At 43.7% G+C, this 12,811-nt stretch overlaps 1 protein-coding gene across 5 annotated transcripts in view; it reads right to left on the reverse strand.

Moving 5' to 3' along the window:
* FCHO2 (FCH and mu domain containing endocytic adaptor 2) overlaps nucleotides 1–12,811 on the reverse strand; it is a 104,237-nt gene that overhangs the window by 75,969 nt on the left and 15,457 nt on the right. For all 5 annotated transcript variants that reach the window (XM_064439076.1, XM_064439075.1, XM_064439073.1 and 2 more), the window contains exons 3-5: nucleotides 4,517–4,591; nucleotides 3,035–3,176; nucleotides 2,796–2,948 (exon numbers count right to left, since the gene is read on the reverse strand). In XM_064439076.1, the coding sequence (XP_064295146.1) occupies nucleotides 2,796–2,948; nucleotides 3,035–3,176; nucleotides 4,517–4,591 (370 nt within the window). The remainder of the gene's footprint in view (nucleotides 1–2,795; nucleotides 2,949–3,034; nucleotides 3,177–4,516; nucleotides 4,592–12,811) is intronic.

The raw sequence follows: 12,811 nt of genomic DNA on the forward strand, positions 1-12,811 counted from the left end.
TCTGCTATTTAGTTTTCTGAAAATAGGAAAAAGTTACAGTGATGCCAGCAAGCTGAGGGAGGTGATCCTTCCCTTCCGCTTAGCACTGCTTAGGCCACACCTGGAGCACTGTGTCCAATTTTGGGTTGTCCATTGCATAAAGTCCCAGTTGTTGAAGAGGTGGCAGTCACCGACCTGCTCCTTCACCTGGATGTTCACAAGTCCATGGGGCCGGATGGGATCCACCCGAGGATACTGAGGGAGCTGGCAGAGGAGCTCACCAAGCCACTCTCCATCATTTATCAGCAGTCCTGGTCAACCGGGGAGGTCCCAGATGACTGGAAACTAGTGTATGTGACGCCCCTCTACAAGAAGTGTCAGAAGGAGAATCCAGGGAGCTACAGGCCTGTCAGCCTGACCTCGGTGCCGGGAAAGGTCATGGAGCAGATCATCTTGAATACCGTTATGCAGCGCATGCAGGACAACCAAGGGATAGGGCTCAGCCAGCACAGGTTTATGAAAGGTAGGTCCTGCCTCACTAACCTGGTCTCCTTCTATGATAAGGTGACACGCTTAGTGGATGAGGGGAAGGCTGTAGACATTGTCTACTTGGACTTCAGTAAGGCCTTTGACACTGTCTCCCACAGCATTCTCCTGGAGAAGCTGGCTGCTCACGGCTTGGACAAGTACGCTCTGCGCTGGGTTAAAAACAGGCTGCATGGCCAAGCCCAGATAGATAGTGGTGGTGAACGGAGTCAAATCCAGTTGGCGGCCAGTCACGAGTGGTGTTCCCCAGGGCTCAGTGTTGGGCTGGTCCTGTTCAATATCTTCATTGATGATCTGGATGAGGGGATTGAGTGCACCCTCAGTAAGTTTGCAGATGACACCAAGCTGGGTGGAAGTGTCGATCTGCTGGAGGGCAGGAGGGCCCTACAGAGGGACCTGGACAGGCTGGATCGTTGGGCCGGAGCCAACGGTATGAGATTCAACAAGGCTAAGTGCTGAGTCCTGCACTTGGGTCAGAACAACGCCATGCAACGCTACAGGCTTGGGAGGAATGGCTGGAGAGCTGCCCAGTGGAAAAGAACCTGGAGGTGCTGGTCAACGGCCAGCTGAACATGAGCCAGCAGTGTGCCCAGGTGGCCAAGAAGGCCAATGGCATCCTGGCTTGTATCAGGAATAGTGTGGCCAGCAGGAGCAGGGAAGTGATCATGCCCCTGTACTCAGCACTGGTGAGGCCGCACCTTGACTACTGTGTCCAGTTTTGGGCCCCTCACTACAAGAAGGACATTGAGGTGCTGGAGCGCGTCCAGAGAAGGGCAACAAAGTTGGTGAAGGGTCTAGACAGCAAGTCTTATGAGGAGCGGCTGAGGGAACTGGGGTTGTTTAGTCTGGAGATGAGGAGGCTGAGGGGAGACCTTATCGCTCTCTACAACTGCCTGAAAGGAGGTTATAGCGAGGCGGGGTTTGGTCTCTTCTCCCTAGTAACAAGCAATAGGATGAGAGGAAATGGCCTGAAGCTGCACCAGGGGAAGGTTAGGTTGGATATTAGGAAAAACTTCTTCACCAAAAGGGTTGTCAGGCATTGGAACAGGCTGCCAAGGGAGGTGGTTAATTCTCCATCCCTGGAGGTATTTAAAAGAAGGGTAGACGTGGTGCTTGAGGATATGGTTTAGTGGTAGACTTGGCAGTGACAGGGTAGCGGTTGGAGTCAATGATCTTAAGGGTCTTTTCCAACCTTAATGATTTTATGATTCTATGATTCTATGAAAAGAGACATGGGCATACTGGAGAAAGTCCAGTAAAGGACCACAAAGATAATGAAGTGTCTGGAGCATCTCTCCCATGAGGAAAGGCTGAGAGAGCTGGGACTGTTCAGCCTGGAGAAGGGAAGGCTCGGGGGGGATCTTACCAATAGATATATATTCCTGAAGGGAGGGTACATAGAATACAGAGCCAGGCTCTTTCCAGTGGTGCCTGGTGACAGGATCAGAGGTGGTGGGCACAAACTGAAATACAGGAGGTTCCCTCTGAACATCAGGAAACACTTTTTTCCTGCGAGAGTGACTGAGCAATGGAACAGGTTGCCTGAACAGGTTGCCTGAACAGGTTGCCCAGAGGGATGGTGGAGTCTCCGTCCTTGGAGATGTTCAAAAGCTATCTGGTCATGGTCCTGGGCAGCTGGCTCTGCTTGAGTAGCAGGGTTGGACAGGATGACCTCCAGAGGTCCCTTCCTACCTCAGCCATTTTGTGATTCTGTGAACAGATCAAACTCACCCAAGGCCCAAGGCCAGTACTGAATACAACATCAAGATACTCATCACTTAGGTTTTTGGTCCATGAAATTGCAACATTTTAAATTAGCACTGAAAGTAATGCTAACTTATTTTTCTTCCCAATGGAACAGACTTCAAATACTTGTGTAATTAGCTACTTTTTCTCACTGAAGAGATAAAAACCCTCCTACTCACGTCAGTAACAAAGGCATTGACTATTAGCATATTTTCCTAAGGAAATTTATCCAAAAACATAATAGATGCTGAAACAATTATAAGTAATTTCTGTAAAAGCCACTAAATAAAATCATCATATGATGCAGGTATTTACAAGATGAATTAGAACAACAGTGCAGCTAGAGAAGATAAGTATAAACAAAACATAACTAGGTGTTCAAAATATTATGCATATTATTAAATAGACACAACTACCACTGTTAACAACTTTTAGCCCTTTCTGAGCACTTCACTTAGTAATAGAAGATGAATGTGTTACTGAATGTCAACACAATGAATTAAACTAAGACATCACAGAACTACCTTATCAATTTCTCTCTGTGTTGCTCCTTCTTTTTTCAAACGTTCTTGTTCAACACACTTTGCATTGTAGTTTTCCTTTGATTTCTGCAAGGCCTGAGTGATACTTTGAATATTTTGCACCGCTTCCAATGTTCCTGAAACGTCTTCTTTAGTCTGCCAAATATCACATAGTTGTCAAAACCAAACCATTTTAATTTTGACATTAACAAATCATTGGACATAAGAAAATAATTAATAACCTTTTTATAAGCTTTGATTTGTTCCTCTCCATACTTGTGAACTTCTTTTATTAGCTCTTGTAATCTCCTTACAAGATCCAAGTGACAGCTTGCCAGTTTTTCTGTTGAGGTTTTGAAAACATCCCAAACTGGTGCAAATGTCCTAGATTGAGGAAAATAATATGTAACTTTCATCTGGATTTCTTCCTTTTAGTTGGCTATGATTTTTACTAGTGCTGAAGTATAACTGACAAGTTTACAGAAGTTCAGTTCTGTTCCTAAAACTGAAACAAAGCCCCTAAAAACTGCTATAAATTTTTATTAAATATATTTCAAATGTACTTGGAATCCTATCTACTAATTTTATCATGTTTTATGTTTTACCTGCATTGACTCTAATGAGTAAAACACAGCAAACTTCACTTAATCTTCTCTATCATCAGCACACAATAATGACAAATGATGTTCCTAAAGATGATGCAAGAGGAGCTCAAAATAGTTTAACATGTAGAAGCATTTTTACATGTATACTCGAATAGTTCAAACAAATCAGAAATTACTTGGTTAGTTACGTTTCTAGTGGTCTTACATCATTACAGCCACAAGATGCAGGAAGAAATATTAGCAAAGATGGTGGACCACTGAAAGGGATTTACTGATTAACAGGGATTGACTGTACGGCAAAGGAAGGTGGGGGACATGCCATTCCTCAGATTCAGATTTCTGTGCTAAATGGACTTCTCTAGCTATTCTAAAGATAAACTCCTACCTCAGCTTCCTGGATAATGCTGCTGAAAAATCAATGTTATATGTAGCCTTTAAAGCACTGATGTTCAAACTAACATGCAGATACAGAACTTTGAAGAGCAGCAACAACTGGTATCAAACTATCCACTGACAAAAGCTCCCCACATTTCTAGCTGTGATTACTACAAATAAAAAAAAAATCTAGCCTCATCTAAGAAGTCTGAGTCATTAGCATAATCTTTCGTATGAAAACAGCTATTAATCATTCAATTTTTAAAAAAACATACCCCATGCATAAAATTTTAATTAAACTATGGAATATATCTATTGAAAAGTCTCATTCTTAACATCTCTGAGGACAGAGATAACACTCCAGAAAGCAGAAATAATACAAATAAATAAATTTACTGCCACATTTGCTGACAATGTGTTCTCTCCTCAGAATAATTACCATAGAAGCACAGAATAGAAAGTCACATTCGTTATTATGTCTGAAAAGAACTCAACCTTAAACATAGAGGAATCCCTCCGTGTTTGAGTTTTGGTTTTGTTTTAAACTGTGAATAAAGAACTGTAGTACTGTCTTTTGGTTTTTTTCATAGATGCATAATATGTTGCATGGTTGCTGAAGAACTAGCATTTTTAATGGTGACAAAGTTATGCTAGCTTCAACATCATCAATAAAACATTCATAATCAAACTTGATTCTTAACACGTATGCAGTTAATTATTTCTCTCTTATGTACACTTACTTACCCAAGCTGGGTGTAATTGCTTGCTGATTTGGCAAGTTTTGTCATTGACCTTGAATATGCCTCCTCTATTGTAGCCCTGTCAAAGAAAGACATCAGAAGCCTAACTGAAATTTTGAACGTATTTGAAGACAGATGAATATGCATTCTAAAGGTACAAAACAGAGGACTTTTTACTTTAGCTGGAAATGACTCTATTTTGACTCCTCAAAAACTACAAAAACTCACAGAAGATTATTTTCAAAATATTATCTAAGAACCCTTTGACAGAATCTTGCAGGGAACAGAAACAAGTAAAACCTGGGGACTTGGGCCTTGAAAAAGATGATTCCCTCCTTCCTATACTCTCTGCTGTTCCCCTCTGCCTTTAACATTCTCCACTAAAGAACAGTCAGAACAAAGTGACATAACAGTCACCTGCCTAGCACTGTCTAAACACCAGAGATCTACAGAGCAACAAAATCAAATATATTTGTAATGAAAACATTAAAATAAATAAACGGAATGCTTACTAAGCAATCATTTCAAATAAAATGAGGTCTTGTCCTGTCTTTTTGTAAAGGGTCTCCAGTGATTATTTTTAAGTTCTTTGTGTAATGATATTTGAGTTTGAAAAATTGTAAAATAACATGCAATGAAAAATACCATGTTCTACTGTTTATATTATATGATATATAATATAATATTTTTTAATATAGTATATTATATAAATTTAGATTTGCACAGCAGCGGCAAGGGCAGGTCCCGTGGCTCAGCGTTAGATCGGGGCAGGCGAGGAGGTTCCTCGTACCCGAGAAGCCCGAGGGTGAGCAGAGGGACCCATCAGGAGCCGGCAGCTGACGCGGCGTGGGGCGTTGCCAGAAGCAAAGGCGGGAGATGTAAACGGCCCCTCGGGAGCACGAGCGGCCAGGACGGGCAAACAGGGCGTGGCGCGGCAGAAGGGCATGGCAGTTCGCGCGGGCAGGAGGGACGCCACAGCCCATTTGTAGGTCTACCGCTCAGGCAAGTGCTTTGGCCTTGGGCAAAATGGTGGGTACTCGCCTCAGAGCTAAAACCACTGTTTGTTCAGCAAAAGCCCCCGAGACATCAGACGCATCCACCCAGACAGATCTGGTGAGAAAGGACACACCACTACAGGCAGCGGGTTGCGGCAAATGCCCAAACACCCTCCTGATGAAAAGGTAAGTACCTGCACGAGGTGTGCACAGGTTGATGACCTGTTACGTCAGGTGGCTAAACTGCAGAAAATGGTTAAGAGGCTGCGCAGCATTAGAGGAGCTGAGGCAGAGATAGACAGGTGGCTTCAGAATCAGCAGACACCGCCGAGAATGAGGCACCGTGGACCCTGGTGACTCACAGGAGCAGGATTCCACATCAGCCTGCACCCTCCACCATCACAATCAGAAACAGATATGAAGCCTTAACAACTGAGGATACCCAAGAGCAAGGTCTGCAAAGTCCCCCACAAGGGGAAACTGTACCAGCAACACACAGTGGCCATTGTAAAAAGAAACGACGAGTGCTTGTGGTGGGTGACTCTCTGTTGAAGGGTACTGAGGCACCCATCTGCTGATGCGACAGGGAGTCACGAGAGCTGTGCTGCCTCCCAGGAGCCAAGGTCCGAGACATTGCTGAGAGGGTGCCACAACTCATCAGGAAAACAGACTACTATCCACTATTACTATTTCATGTAGGCATGAATGACACTGAGAGCCGCAACCTGGGCAAAATCAAGGAAGACTTTTGAGCCCTGGGGGAGCAACTGAAAAACACTGGCACCCAGGTGATCTTCTCTTCCATTTTGCTAATTCGAGGGAAGGGAGCAGCCAGAAACAGGTGCATAATGTATATCAACTCCTGGCTACATGGCTGGTACCACCGTGAGGGGTTTGGCTTTTATGACAATGGGGTGTTCTTCAATGGCAACAACATGCTAAGGCAGGATGGAATCCATCTGTCTAAAAGGGGTAAGGGAATCTTCAGCGGTAGGCTGGCTAATCTGGTGAGGTGGGCTTTAAACTAAAGGACTTGGGGGGTGGGATCTGTGGTGAAAACGCTCACACCAGTATGTCCAACGGAGGAGTAAGTCAGGCCAACTAGTCTGGTGATAAAGGTTCCTTAGCTGTTTCCCAAGAGGTGAAACAGAAGAGTAATCACCTCAAGAGTATGTACACGAATGCATGCAGTCTAGGTAACAAACAGGAGGAGCTGGAGCTCCGTGCCCACTCAGAAGGGTATGACATCATAGGAGTAACTGAAACATGGTGGGGCAACTCAAATGACTGGGGGATTGCAATGGACGGTTACAAGCTCTTTCGTAAGGACAGGCAGGGTAGAAGAGGTGGAGGACTTGCACTCCACATCAAGGAACACCTTGAATGTACTGAAGTCAACTATGGTGATTGTGACTGCTCTATCAAAAACTTCTGGGTTAAAGTCAAAGGGGTCATCTCCAAGCATGACCTCACAGTGGGCATCTGCTATCGACCACCTAACCACGGTGACAAAGCCGACGAAGTGATATTTGGGGCACTAAAGCAAGATTCTGGCCAACAGAACCTGGTCCTGATGGGTGACTTCAACTACCCAGCAGCTTGCATGTTATCCACCAAGTTCCTGGAGTGTATTGAGGACTGTTTCCTGATACAAATGTTAGATGTGCCAACCAGGAAGGAGGCACTTCTGGACTTGCTATTCACAAACCAAGCAAGCCTGCTTTGTAGTATCTCGGTTAGTGATAGCCTTGGCTGCGGTGACCACAGTATTGTGGAGTTTGGGATCCTGCTGAGCATGCTGAAGGTTGGTACTAAGACAAGGGTTCTGGATTTTAGAGAGCAAACTTCAGTGCACCCTGGGCTCAGTTGGGAGGGATTCGATGGGAAGCTTCCATGGAAGACAAAGGAGCTAGTGAGTGCTGGGAGTTCTTCAAGAGCTCTCTATTGGAAGCACAAAGCCAATTTATCCCCTACAAAGGAAAGGAAAGTAAGTGGAGCAAGAGGCCCCCATGGCTCAACCATGACCTCCTGGGTCTATTCAAATCCAAAAGGGAAGCACATCAGAAATGGAGAAGTGGAGGATTGTCCGCCGAGAACTACAAGGGCATAGCCAGAGAGTGCAGAGACGCCGATAGAAAAGCAAAAGCCCAATTTGAATTGAAACTGGCTGTAGACATAAAAAATAGCAAGAAAGGGTTCTTCAGACATGTCAACCATAAGCAGAAAAGAAGGAAAACATAGGCCCACTGTTAAACGGAAATGGAGAATCAATCACCAATGATGCTGAAAAGCCAGAGGTCCTCAACACCTTCTTCACCTCTGTCTTTACCAGCACTGTTTGGTCCCAGGCTTTGGGAACAAAATTGCCAACTGAACCAAACACCAACCCACCATCAGTGAAGGAAGAGTTAGTACATGAATTACTACAGAAGCTTGACCCCCACAAATCAATGGGCCCTGACACCATCCATCCACACGTGTTGAGAGAGCTGGCTGACATCATTACAAGGCCATTCTCCATAATCTTTGAGAAGTCATGGAGAACAGGGGACGTCCCAGAGGACTGGAGGAAGGCAAATGTTACCCCTGTCTACAAGGGCTTGAGGGAGGATCCGGGTAACTATAGGCCCATCAGCCTTACTTCAATCCCTGGGAAAGTTATGGAACGAATCCTCCTGGGGGCCATCACAAGTCAAATGAAGCACGTGACTGGGAAAAGCCAACATGGCTTCACTAAAGGCAGATTGTGCTTGACAAACCTGGAGGCCTTCTATGACAAAGTGACTTGCCTGGTTGTCATGGGGTGGGCAGTGGACATTGTCTACCTGGACTTCTCCAAGGCCTTTGATATGGTCCCCCACAGTCTCCTCCTGGAGAAATTAATGCGTTATGGCCTGGACAGGTGGTCTGTGCAACAGGTGGGGAACTGGCTGACAGGCCGCACCCAAAGGGTGGTGATAAATAGCTCCTTTTCCAAGTGGCAACCTGTCACCAGTGGGGTCCCCCAGGGATTTATACTGGGCCCAGCGCTGTTTATTATGGTCATAAGTGATCTGGAAAATGGGATCAAGTGTAGCCTGATGAAGTTTGCAGGTGACACCAAGTCGAGTGGGGAAGTGGATGCCTCATAAGGGAGAGCCACCCTGCAGAAAGACCTGGATAGGCTGGAAGAGTGGGCCAGCAAGAAGTTCAACAAGGACAAGTGTAAGGTCATGCACCTGAGGAAACATAATCTGGGAGTGCAGCACAGACTGGGATCCACCTGGCTGGAGAGCAGCTCTGTGGAAAGGGACCTGGGGGTCCTGGTGGGCAGAAAGCTCAGCATGAGCGAACAGCGTGCTGCTGCAGCCAAGAAGGCCAACGGGGTGCTGGGTTGCATCAAAAAGGGCATCGCCAGCAGAGAGAAAGAAGTCGTCATCCCGCTCTGCTCAGCGCTTGTCAGGCCACACCTGGAGTACTGTGTACAGTTCTGGTCCCCGCTATACAAAAAGGATGTGGATAGGCTGGAAGGGGTCCAGAGAAGGGCCACCAAGATGATCAAAGGACTGGGAAGCTGCCATATGAGGATAGGCTGGGAGAACTGGGTTTGTTCAGCCTTGAGAAAAGGGGGCTCAGAGGGGATCTCATCACCATGTACCAGTACTTAAGGGGTAGCTACAAAGAAGATGGAGACTCCCTTTTTACACGGAGTCACATGGAGAGGGCAAGGGGGAATGGACACAAATTGCTTTTGGGGAGATTCTGATTGGACATCAGAGGGAAATTTTTCACAGTGAGGACAGTCACCCATTGGAATAATCTCCCCAGGGAAGCGGTGGATTCCCCAACACTGGACATGTTTACGACTCAAATCGACAGGGTGCTGGGCTATCTTGTCTAGCCTGTGCTCTTCCCAGAAAGGTTGGACTAGATGATCCCTGATACTGGACCTAAGATTCTGCGATATGTTATAAAATAGAAATAAATTTAAAATACCAAAAATAGTAAATAATATTATTAAGTATTAAAACTATTTATATTTTACATAATTTATAAAATTTATAGTTATATTAGATAAATATTGTAGATAAATATAAATAACTTTCTTATATATCAAACAAATATTTATATTACTTATACATGGAACAATGTTTTTAAACTGAAGGAAGGTGTAGACTAGATATATGGAAGAAATGTTTTTTTACAATGAGGGTGGTGAAACACTGCAAGAGTTTGTCCAGTGAGGTGGTAGATGCCCCATGCCTAGAAACATTCAAGGTCAGGTTGGACGGGGCTCTGAGCAACCTGATCTAGTTGAAGATGTCCCTGCTCACTCACTGCAGAGGGGTTGGACTAGATGGGCTCTAAAGGTCTTTTCCAACCTAAACCATTCTATGATTTTATATTTGTTGTTAAAGAAGGTTGTCTCAATACATTTTCACTTATTTTGGGTAACCTCTCCCCTGCATACAGCTTCATTATGTTTTCCTGCACTCAAACCCAAAATGATACTTGTCTTTCAGAGATTCAAAATCCAAGGGTCTTCACAGATTTCTTCCTTACAGCCTCTGCTGGGACAAATGCCATGGAATAGCAGTCACACAGCTTATCACCACAGTGACTCCCTACAAGTCCTTCCCCCAATCTTCCTCACCCTCTTATTTCTAAGGTAACGATACACACTAATTTTCCACCCTAAGTCAATATTCAGTATGTAGTGTCAACTTAGATTTAGAAGCATCCTGGATTTGAGTAAATACTGAATTTGCCTCTTCTTGAAAATGCAAAAGCTTGAAGCAATTTCTCTCCTGCTTTGTAATACCTTTAACTCAGGGGTAAAGACAACAAAAAGGGAGATGAAGAATGCACCCCTCTCCCAAGTTAAACCACGACTATAACCACTTATTGCTGAGGCAGAGGTTTTTATTTCTCCTTCACAGCAACACTTTCCAAGTTAAAATAATTTTCTTAGAAAATATGAAACAAAGTAGCAGTAATCACCTGAAACAGAGGGGCATGTATTTAAACCTACAGAACTTCTAAAGTAACTATCCAGTCAGCTGGACAATCAGTTTGAAGAAGGGGATTAAACTGTAAAACGCAGTAACTTAATTACATTTTAAATCTCACCCACAAAACACTGTGAAGTTATATAGTCAAATAACTTTATCTTCCTTCCACATGTGTAAATATTTTTGATGATACGAAGAAATCTAAGTTTCCAAGGTTTCGAATTCTTGCTCACTGCACAGCAACCAGCAGATATGCACAGGCACCCAGAAGAGACACTGATATTTTGTGAATTACCACTATGAACAATATATTTTGATTAATTATCAACAGGTTCTATCAAAGTTTTCTAGATTTGATAGTTCAGTGCCTGGAGGGGTTGTTCCCATCCCGTCCCCTTCCCCTGCCTTTTTTTCTTTTAAACACAAGATTTCTGGCCAAAATCCATACCTCTCTTCTTCTGAAGAACTTACAGCATACTTACCTGAGCAATTTCCACAAAACTGGAGTTCTGCAGTTTACCACACATTATCAATGTACAACAGTTACAAACACTAACAACCAAAAGATACTGTTACTGACCAGTTTGGCACATATAACTACATTTGTCCTATCACTGACTTCCCAGAGCAGTCGGATGTACTGGTAACACACTATGAACACATCAGTGAGTTAATTTTCACCCATTTGAAAACCTGTCTTTGCTTGGGATCTATTAAACATTTAAAAGTTAAATGGGAACATAGGCATTGCCAATTTCTTCTGACCAAGGATATTCTTTTTATGATGCTTACAGGCAAGTGGTGCAGAAAAATCTTTGAAAGACTTCTGGAGAAAACCCAATGCAATAGGTATTGAGTTCCTAGCTGAGCACAGTGTTTTCTTATGTGTAAGCAGCTGAGGTGTTCAATAGACAAAAACATAAGACAGTTCACCTACAAAATCATCTCAGTATTTAAACCAAAAGGACCTGCAGGGTCAGGCCAACCTTCTTATATTTTCACTTCTTTAAAAACAAAATTTCTATGTGCTTTGTCAAGAACAGCACAAAGATATCTATCTCTCAGGAGACAAATAGATAACCTACCCCACTCAAGATTCACCAACATTGAGCAGATGGCCTGCCACAAAAATCACTCTTTCAAATGACATATTTCTGAACCACAGATCCAACTCTCTCTCAGTTCTTTGAGTTCAAAAACAAAAATGAAACACCGTTGAAAATTGAATTGGTATTGACTAACTGAACACAGTTAAGGAGGAAACCTTCTACTCCTTCTAGGGATATCCAGTTGGAAAAGAAGATGCAATATAGACATATTACAAACATTTCACATTTTGGGTTTTTTTTCAGAGGACAACTTTGCAATTTCAGAATTTTATTGTAGAATTTTTTTAAAAAAATCTTTAAAATCAATAAAATGACTATAATTTTAAAAAATAATTTTGCCACATCCTACACAATTTTTATTTTTTCATTACTATTTTTAAGGCTGGAGAAAAGGGAACAAGAGATTCTTCCCCAGTTAGGCTGCACACAACCAAAGCATTATTCTGAACAGCACCAGAAACAGAGACTGGCTTCACACAGACATGTGTCTTTTGTGCCCTAAGCAGTCTGTACCTCCAAATACACTCAACCATCTTTCCTCTTTTAGCTCACTTCATGAAAAAAAAGAAAAACCTACTCTCTGGCTAGTCTGGAGACTCCAGCAATCCTGACTGACCAGGTAACTGACTACTGCCAAACAGCACATACAAAAGTTAAGTTGCCTAACTTGTTAAATGTGCTACTACCAGTTGAATCACAGAATGGTAGGGGTTGGAAGGGATCTCTGGAGATCATCTTGTCCAATCCCTCTGCTTGAGCACAGGAACGTGTCCAGGCAGGTTTTGAATGTCTCCAGGGAAGGAGACTCCACAACCCCCCTGGGCAGCCTGTTCCACTGCTCTGTCACCCGCACAGTGAAGAATTTTTTTCTCATATTTCAGTGGAACTTCCTGTGTTCTGACTTCTGTCCATTTCCTGTTCTTGGTCACCACTGAAAAGAGCCTAGTCCCACCATCCTGACACCCACCCTTCAGGTATTTATAGGTATTGATGGAATCCCCCCTCAGTCTTCTCTTCTCCAGGCTGAGCAAGCCCAAGTCTCTCAGCCTTTCCTCGTAAGGGAGATGCTTCAGTGCCCTGATCATCTTCGTAGCTCTCCACTGGACTTGCTCAAGCAGTTCCCTGCCCTTCTTAAACTGAGGGGCCCAAAATTGGACACAGTCCTCCAAATGTGGTCTCACTAGGGCAGAGTAGAGGGGGAAGA

Source organism: Phalacrocorax carbo, chromosome Z, assembly GCF_963921805.1.
Source record: "Phalacrocorax carbo chromosome Z, bPhaCar2.1, whole genome shotgun sequence".
Taxonomy (NCBI): Eukaryota; Metazoa; Chordata; class Aves; order Suliformes; family Phalacrocoracidae; genus Phalacrocorax; species Phalacrocorax carbo.